The sequence below is a fragment of the Chrysochloris asiatica genome, unplaced genomic scaffold (assembly GCF_000296735.1).
Source record: "Chrysochloris asiatica unplaced genomic scaffold, ChrAsi1.0 scaffold00265, whole genome shotgun sequence".
In the NCBI taxonomy this organism is placed as follows: domain Eukaryota; kingdom Metazoa; phylum Chordata; class Mammalia; order Afrosoricida; family Chrysochloridae; genus Chrysochloris; species Chrysochloris asiatica.
The window spans coordinates 1,018,952-1,028,453 of NW_006408783.1; the positions used below are offsets into that span (position 1 = coordinate 1,018,952).

The following is a 9,502-nucleotide window of genomic DNA, read 5'->3' on the forward strand; positions in this document are numbered from 1 at the left end:
ACATACTTCAAGAAGTCTAACATTTTAGCGAAGTGAGACATTTTTCACAACATACTTAAACTCAGTGTTTTTATACACATTATTTCTCTGTCCTACATAATATGTTTTTGACTCAAAGGATAAGCTGAATTACTATCATGTAACCATAGATCCAGTAGAGAATTAGCATAATTTCAAAGGAAAGTTATGTTTTAATCATTCCATTGTTTTTGTTATTGTGGCTTAATTTAACAGATTTTCTTTCTCCATTTGATTTTGCCTAACTGAGAATTTTATGCTGTGTTGAGACTATAAAGAATACGCTAGTGGAACTTAATATAAATAACACATAAGCAACAGACATGTATCTCTCTTCTATAAACAGATCCACGTTATCAGACCACTGATGTTGTACTTTCAGGATTCACTCGGATAAGTCTGGATGCGTTCCTCAAGTCTTGGAGCTGCTTGGCAGGCTTTCCCACACCTTCTTCAAACCTCTTCTCCACCACAGGGAGAACGGTTTCATATAGAAACGAGGCATTCTGTCGAATGAAGGCCTTCTTCTCTGGCTCCTGCTCACACCTCAGACTATAATCCACATGCTGAACAGCAACCAATATGATCTCCACCAGGCTCTCCAAAAGTACCATGTGCAGCTCTGGGAAATAGAGCTTCAGGGCCTCTTCCAAGAAGCTCATGGTCTGTTTGGTGAAAGCAACCACTGTGTAGCTGAGGTTCACCCAGCAGTCATCCCCTGTGTACTGCTCAAAGTTACTCACTCCACAACTCTTCATCTCTTCTTTGAGTTTTCCCAGGGCCTCTGGCGTCATCAAGTTCATTCTCCTCCACATCTCCTCAGAATTGCGATGCTTAGTGGCTTCAATGATGATTTCTTTGTAGCTGTGCAAGGCGCCCTGGATGTCTTTCACCAGGAGGGCGTGAATGATGAAGGTGAGGTCGAGGCCAATATCTCCCAGCTGCTGACCATGCTCTTTGGCCACCTTTACACACTCCGCTGCTGTGGAGAGGCTCTCTTTACTATCAAACACCTGCTTGCTGAAAGCATCCACAAACATGCCCATGGCTGACCGTGCCCAGACCACAAAGGCGGAGTAGCAGCCACTGTCCGTGCCTGCAAAATCGGTCTCAAATTCCCTTGCTGTCTCCAGAAGGCTGGTAAAGAAGACATGGCATAATTTATGTATGTAAAGCAAAGTGGCACCCTCAATGCGCAGCTGTCGGATGGCGGTATGCACAGCTGCTGCCCTATTCCTCAAAAACAGCTCACATGCCTTAGTGCACTGGCCAAGGCGGATTAGCTGAGAAACGGCTCTGCGAGTGGCCCTAGGCCCGCCTCGCAGGGATCGATCTGGGGAGAGTTCGAAAACTAAGACCTCCGTGAGCTGGCGGATTCGCTCATCCACTTTGGCCCTTAGTTCTTTTACAGGAGGAGGGCTGGGCTTATTTTCCAGGTAATGGTTCAATTTATCCAGCAGGTCTACGGCCCCTTCAAAGTCCCTCTGGGCAATACAAACATCCAGGTCCTCTGGCAACTCCTGGATCCATTCCATTGAGAGGTCCACTTTCTCTTCCTCCACCTCAGGCACAGCTGCTGCTTCTTCTTCATCCTCCTCAAACGGGTTGCCAGTTTTGGAAGTCACTTGGGGTGGCCCTCGGGGAGCTGCCGCTTCCTCCTGCTCCCTTCGCCGCTTCTCACTGAGGGCCCTCTTGGTTTCTTCCAGCACTTCCAGCCATTCCCGTTTGATTTTAGCATTCTCTGCCTGAAAAATACGGCTCTCGGGGAACATGAGTAGCTTGAACATGTCCTTCATGGGCGGGTTGTCCTTGACATTGACCACAGCCAAGCCATCCAGGGGGTAGAGCGCATTGTAGCGATACATCCCACGCCGCTGGGGCAGCCAGGTGGCCACCAGCAAACAGTCGTTCATCAGAAAGCCATGCACCCGCTGCAACTGGGCCATGTGGTCCGCCTCATACTCCACTAGGTCCCCGTTGTACACCAGGTATTGTCCCGGTGTCTCCAACAGGTGCCTGCAGCCCTCCACTTTTTCAAGCAGGGTGGTGAGGGTGCGTTGTTTTCCTTCCTCGCCCGGCCCTGAACTGTCGCGGGAGGCACCCCCGGGGGTGGGGAAGAAGCCGGCCTGGCCTCGGAGGTGGTCTCGGCCCCCGACACTGCCTCCTCCCTCCTCTCCTCCAGAGGCCGCGGTGGCTCCGGCAGCGGCAGCGGAGGGAAGCAGGGTGAGCGGGATGCTTTCCAGGCTGCTTTTCTGCTCTGTGAGCAGGTGGCTTAGCTGATACATCTCACTCTCCAAGTAGGAGATCTCGCGGGCCGTCTCTATGAACTGCCGGTAGTTCTGGTACACATTGCGTTTCAGGTTCTGCGCCGTCTCCTCGGCCAGCGCCTGGATGCGCTGCCGATGCTCCTGGAGGTCCCGGTCCCCATCCGACTGCTGAGATAGCTGCTTTACGTATAGCCGCGCCTCGAAGCTGCCTGACTCCAGCTGCCGCCTCAGACGTGTAGCCCCGCTGTCCGACATTGACATTTCCGTCCAGCCCTTGGGCAGTCACTGCCACGATCGCTGGAGTAGTCGAGTCCCACCCCACCCCAACAGAGCTCCAGGGGTAGGAAGCAAGACGAAGCGAGGTGACTGCGCCTGCGCCCAGGCCTGAGAATCGGACACTGCGCCTGCTCAAGGCGTCGTGCAAAACAGTACGCCTGCGCGGAGGCGCCAGTTAATTAAGACGCATGCGTCGCAATCGCTCTTGCGGAAGTGAATGAGGACGGAAGCAAACTGCGGACGCTGCGCATGAATATGTTGTGATATTGGGTGTTTGAAGTTAAGGGCGGACTGAGTTAAGGGCGGAATTAAGTCCTGGAGACTTCTAGGTCAAACCACGGGGACTCAGTTTTCCGCTAACTAGGAGGTGCCGATTTATCGTTAGTCCCGAATCTTGGCTTTGGCGTTCGGGGCTAGCTCTTTCGGGTTCTTTCTGAAGCCCGTTTTCCGCGTTCTCGCGAGAGCGTCCGGCAGCCGGTATCTCCTAGGAGCCGCGAGGTGGCTGCAGGGAAGCCAGTATCGCCTGAGAGCCGCCAGGGGCGAGTTTGAGGGCAGCCGAGGGGGCCGCCGAGCCTGACACCATGGACGAAGACTTGGTTTTGGCCATGCAACTGCAGGAAGAGTGGGACTTGCAGGCCGCGCGGCACGACCGCGCCCAGGAACCCCTGTCGCTGGTGGACGCTTCCTGGGAGCTGGTGGATCCCACCCCTGACCTGCAGGGCCTGTTCGTGCAGTTCAACGACCGGTTCTTCTGGGGCCAACTGGAGGCTGTGGAGGTTAAATGGAGCATGCGCATGACCCTGTGAGTCCCGCCCGGTTCGGACGGCGTTAGAAAGCTACGTGCCCCGCCCACTCTGGCTTGGAGGCTAGAGACGAACTCACCTTAATTGAAAAGAAATGGAACACATTTCTGATTTATGCGTTGTTGTTATAGTTGTTAAGTGCCTTCAAGTCTTTGCGACCCTGTATAGGGTTTCCGAGCAGCGTCTGATGAGCTTGAAATGCCGACCTTCGGTCCAGCACATTAATCCATAGAACCACACCGGTCCTATGGTAGTGCCTTTTTTTTTTTTTTTTTTTTTTTTTGCATAGGTTAGGTCTTTAGGGAATTGAGAAAAGGACTGTAAAAGGATCCTTGGTAGCGCAGTATTTACAGGACTCAATCCGACCCCACCAGCTCGGTGGGAGAAAGATGTAGCAGTCTGCCCCTGTAAAGATGAAAGCTTAGGAAACCCTATGGGGGCAGTTTTGTTGGATAAATTCTGATGAATCAGAAGCCACTCCACCACCTAAGAAGGAGGAGCATCAGATTTATCTGCCCCCAAGAAAAATACCGAGAAACCCATCCGAGGATGAGTTGTCTCCTCTGTATTGATTAAGATATGTTGAAATCAAGGCTTCAAAACTTTTCAGTCCCTTTTTGACCTCCTGCTGAGAATTTAAATTTCCACCCAATATTTCCTGAGCCAGAGTCTACATTTTAACAAAAGTACCGGATATTTCTTATGGATAATTTTTAAAATGTTAACATTTATCCTGTTAAAATGTAGATTCTAACTCAGTATATCGAGTGGAAATGGACACTTAGCTGGACTTTGAACCTGAATTAACCAAGAGAAGTCCTGATTGGAATGTGGGAGGAAGACATTTCCATATTTCAGGACCTAAGGGATCTGGAGCCATGCTGTGACTCTGTGGGCTAATGCGCCTGACTGCAAAGCTGTTTGAACTGCAAGGAGGTTGTTCAAGTTCACTAACTGATCCTCGGAAACCCTGTACAGGGTTGCAATGGGTGGGAACCAACTCCATGGCACTTTAAACAACAACAAGGGATCTTTAATGATACATACAAAAAGATCCCATTTTCTTCATGCTGAGTTTGACAAATTCCAATTTGAAACAATTTATTCTCAAACATAAAGAGTTAAGTTGGTGATGGAGTTGTATACCATCAAGCTTGTTTTTGAATTACTATGAAACAACTTATCTTAAGACAGGTTAAAATATATACTACAATGCAAGTTTCCTTCATATAAGCTATTACAATTTTGGAGATGTGCTATTGGACCATCTGTCTGCCATTATTTACCCATGCAAACTGATGATAGCTTGTAGGCAGGAACCTGGGAGAGACAGAACAGGATTGTCTTTGAGCTGCTGCAGTTACTGGGGTCAGAGAAGCAACTCTTGCTCACCTGTCTCCCTAACTGGAGTGAAAGACAAATTTAACTAAGAAGGTATACTTTCAAGAAAAGCCACTTGTCCATAGAGCTTATGAAGATTTGCTGATTCATCTGTATGTCTTCTTGGTGTATAGCTGGTTTGTAAATGTAACACATTTCTGTCCTGGTTGTTTTGCAGGTGTGCTGGGATTTGCAGCTATGAAGGGAGGGGTGGAATGTGTTCCATCCGACTCAGTGAACCCCTTTTAAAGTTGAGACCAAGAAAGGATCTTGTAGAGGTATTCTTTGTGCAAATCTGATTCTTAGCCATTTAGAAATGCTTGCCATTGATTTAGACTTCTGTAAAAACCTGTACGTTAAAACATTCTTTCGTTTCCAAATGTTAAGTATGGGGCAATTAATAATAATGATTACCAGTTCTTCTTCTAGTACTTCTTAGTTAGGAAAGGCTTGCAGGTATAAAATCACCTTGGATTTTTACTTCAACCCTGTTGCTGTTCAATGTGTGGTGTTATCCTTATTTTTATAAGTTTTGGCTCCTACAGGGTAAGTAACTGGTTTAAGATGCAGAATTAGAAGCAGAGAAGAAACTTAGGATCCAAGTGTTCTCACACATATTGCTAGCTAAGCTGGGAGCAAGAACTAGCTTGAGGGCACACGTCATGTCTAGAACTTGTGACATATTTAGGACCAGAAATAGTTGCTTTTGGCCAAAGATAGAATGCTGTTGTTAAGTCCCATCAAGTTGGTTCCAACTCATAGTGACCCTATATAGAGTTTCCGAGGAGCAGCTGGTGAGTTTGAAGTACTGATCTTGTGGTTCAGTGCCTCACCTTACAGAGCCACACTAGGCCTCCGGATGTAGAATAGTAATGGAAATGATAATGTGTTGGCACTGTGTTGCAGTTAGCTTAAATGTGGAAGATGGTACGTATGTATAAAAACATATTAAAGATGCTGCCATTTTTAATATGTATTAAATTGAATTTAAGCGTTGTTGTTGTTAAGTGCCGTTGAGTTGGTTGCGACCCATAGCGACCCTGAACAGGGTTTCCGAGACTGTAAATCTTTATGGGAGCAGAAAGCCTTATCTTTCTCCCGCAGAGTAGCTGGTAGTTTTGAACTGCTGACCTTGCGGTTTGCAGCCCAATTCGTATCCACTACACTACCAGAACTCCTTGACCCTAAAATAAGTGGTCTCAATTTCTTTCTCCTTTGTCAGAGTAGTTATCTATCACTATTTTGGCATGTTGACAGACTTTGCCAACATAGAATGGCATTTGTTAGTCTTAACAGCACGGAATGTATTTGAAACAAAGTTCATTTTGTGAGACATAGTTGATCATTTTAAAAGGGATATTTTATGACTAAATTAAATGTTTGAGTCCTCATTTTTCTGTTCAGCATCATGGGATAAAACTAACATTGAGCTATGTCAACTAGTGCTTATGAAAATTACTTTAAAAATTTATGGAAATACCAAATGAGGGTGAAGTGTACGCAGTTTGACGAAGGTGCACTGTGTCACTTAAATACACACAAGAAAAAGGACCCTGTAAGTAAACACTGTAAGATATATCATTTTGAAACAATAGCAAAAACAACCGAAACATGTATACGCTGGTATTTATGGAGGCATATATGTGTATGATGCTAGGTGTCATCGAGTCAACTCCGACTCAGCAGCCCTGTGCACAGCAAAACAAAACTGCCTGGTCCTGTGCCACCCTCGCAGTGGTTCCGTGTTTGAGTCTGTTCATTGTGTCAGTTCATCTGGGGGGTCTTCCTCTTTTTCACTAACTCTCCACCTTACCAAGCATGATGCCTGTCTCCGGGGACTGGTTCCTTCTGATGACATGTCCAAAGTACATTAGACCAAGGCTTACAATCCTCACTTACAAGGAGCAGTCTAGCTGCACTTCATCCAGCACAGATTTAATCATTGTTCAGGAGTCTGTTTAACATCTTTTGCCAACACCATAATTCAGGAGCATCAGTTCTTTCATTTATTGTCTTCCTTACTCGTTGGTGAGCTTTCACATGCATATTGTTGTTTAGTGCTATCTTGTCGGTTCTGATTCATAGTGACCCTGTATGGGGTTTCTGAGGAGCGACTGGTGAGTTTGAACTGCTGACCTTGAGGTACAGACTGACCTTGGGGACCAGTGCTTTATCCTACAGTGTCACAAATGCCAAGACTTACTTGAGTGCGACACACCTTTCTCAGAGTGATGTCTTTGCTTTTTATCACTTTAAACAGGTCTTTAGTAGACGATTTGCCCAGTGCAGTTCATCCTTTGATTTCCTGACTGTGGCGTTTGTTTGTGTTGATTGTGGATCCAAGTAAAACTAATTCCTTGGCAACTTCAGTCATTTCTCTGTTTATCATGATGCTGCTTATTGGCCCAGTTGTAAGGCTTTTTGTTTTCTCTCTGTTGAGTGTAACCCATGTTGAAGGCTGTAGAGTTTGATCTTCATCATCAGTAAGTGCTTCAAGTCCTCTTCACTTTCAGCAAGCAAAGTTGTCTCGTCTGCACATCACAGGTTGTTAATGAGTCTTTCTCTAGTCCTGGTTATATTTGCATTTGCTATAAAGTTATTGTTAGATAATTTCCACATTCTTTTGGATCACTGTCCTTTGAAATGGATAAAGATATGGCTCTCTTCCAGTCGGTTGGCTGGGTAGCTAGCTTCCAAGTTTCTTGGTATAAACAATTGAGCACATCCAGCATTGCATCGGTTTGTTGAAACATTTCATTTAGCCTTCCCTCAGTACAAGGAACCTTGTGTTTTGTCAATTCCTTCAGTACAATTTGGATTTTTTCCTTCAACACCGTAAATTCTTGATTATATGCTACCTCTTGAAATGGTGGATTGTCAACCAGTGTTGGTACAGTGTGTATTTCTTGCATCTTTCTTTGATGTTTCCTGCGTAGTGTCATGTTTTTCCCACGGAAACCTTCAGTATTGCAAGTTGAAGCTTGAATTTTTCCTTAGTTCTTTCAGTTTGAGAAATGCTGGGCACGTGCTTCCTTTTTGGTTTTCTGACTTGTCTTCGCAAATTTTATTGTACTTTATCTTCTTCAGCCATACTTTGAAGTCTTCTTTCAGTTCTTTTTCTTGTCATATATATAAAAAATATGTGTATAGGCAGGTATCTGTGCTGTATATATGTTGTTGTTATTAAGTACCATCGTGTCAATTCCAACTCATAGCGACCCTGTATAGGGTTTCCAAGGAGCAACTGGTAAGCTTGAACCACCAAATCAACTGCAATCCTGCGCATTAACCTGCAGCGCCACACCGGGTGCATAACATTTATATGCATGTATGTAGTGTATGAACATATGTTCATTTACGAGGAGGCTTCATAAAGTTTATGGAAAAATTCAATGATTTTATAATGCTATTTTCCCACAGACTTTGAAGCCCTCTTGTATATAATAAAGCACATAAGGGGCACAGTTACGAATACTTCTTAGACATAACCAAATACCTTGTGGAATTGGATTTCTGGGTTGGAGGGGTTAGGACCATAGTCACTTGGTATACCACGGTCAAGTGCTTTTATAGTTAGGTGCGCCATTCTAGTTTAGCGAGAGTGTCTGGGTACTTACAAGTTTGAGAGTGACCATATATATATATATATATCTGTTAGTCTCTACTTTCCAGAGCAAAAGCTAAAGAAGGAAACCAAAGACTCAGAGAAGAAATTCATCTGCAGGACAAATTCTCTGAATGAACCATGGCCTGCCTCATCTACCTTGAACCCAGAAGAATTAGATGTTATCTAGCTACCACTACTAATTGTTCTGAGAATGGGAGAAAAATGTAGAACAACCTCACATTCCTTAAAAAAATGAACTAGATTTGGACTGCCAGCGACTAAGACTCTTTGAGACTACAGCCTGGCATACCATATAACCCTGAAACTGTAACTAATTCCAGAGCTCACCTTGCAGCTAAATCACATATTAACTTGAAAATAAAGAATATCCCTTCAAAGTACTGTGCTCCTTAACAAACAAACAAACAAAAATCACTTCTTTGAGACCAAATGGTGAACAATGCTTTAAAACAAAGATGACCCTGCAAAAGGGCAGGCAAACTAGATTAATGGAAATGGGGCAAACAGAACAGAAATAGCGAGGATGTTCACACAAACTGAAGATTGTAACAACCAATGTCACTGAGTAATTTGTGTGGAAATTGTTGAATGGAAACTTAAACAGTGTGTGAACCTTCACTAAAAATGATAAAAATACTATTTTTAAAAGAATTGTGAAGACTAAGAAAAAAATGTGGTATACTTTTGAAGATTTTTTTTTTGCTAAAAAATTTGCTCACATTTTTTGGAACAAATTATGGAAAGCAACTATTTTTGTTAATTTTCCTTATTGTTGTAGAATGAGGAATGAGTTTTTGAAAAATTTTTTGAAGTTTACTGTATTGAAAACCCTGAAGCTATGAAAAGTTACACACAGAGCTCTTCCTCCTGTCTCTACCCTTGTCTACCATGACCCCTCCCACTAGGGGAAACTGGGGTGATTTGTGTCTTATGCTTTCACTGTTGTTGGGGTTGGTTTTTTGCAAATATTTACATATCCTTATAGTCTCCCTCCTGGCCACACGCTTTCCTATACTTACTAGTCTTTTTCATTAAAATTGTACATGCTGTAGCTGTCTCCAAATCATTCCATAGAGCTTTTTTTCTTTTTTCATTAAATGTATAGAATTCTATTACATGGACATCTAGAA

General features: G+C 44.3%; 2 protein-coding genes across 2 annotated transcripts in view; one reads left to right on the forward strand and one right to left on the reverse strand.

The window, feature by feature from the left end:
* Positions 1-274: 274 nt before the first annotated feature.
* On the reverse strand, positions 275-2,632 carry EXOC8 (exocyst complex component 8). Its single transcript, XM_006874164.1, has one exon. It carries the CDS (start codon positions 2,544-2,546, stop codon positions 375-377), a length of 2,172 nt encoding a protein of 723 aa, XP_006874226.1. The 5' UTR covers positions 2,547-2,632; the 3' UTR covers positions 275-374.
* Positions 2,633-3,142: 510 nt separating this feature from the next.
* SPRTN (SprT-like N-terminal domain) overlaps positions 3,143-9,502 on the forward strand; it is a 20,702-nt gene continuing 14,342 nt past the window's right edge. Inside the window, exons 1-2 of the mRNA XM_006874165.1 lie at positions 3,143-3,363; positions 4,923-5,022. Coding sequence (XP_006874227.1) covers positions 3,143-3,363; positions 4,923-5,022 — 321 coding nt within the window. The remainder of the gene's footprint in view (positions 3,364-4,922; positions 5,023-9,502) is intronic.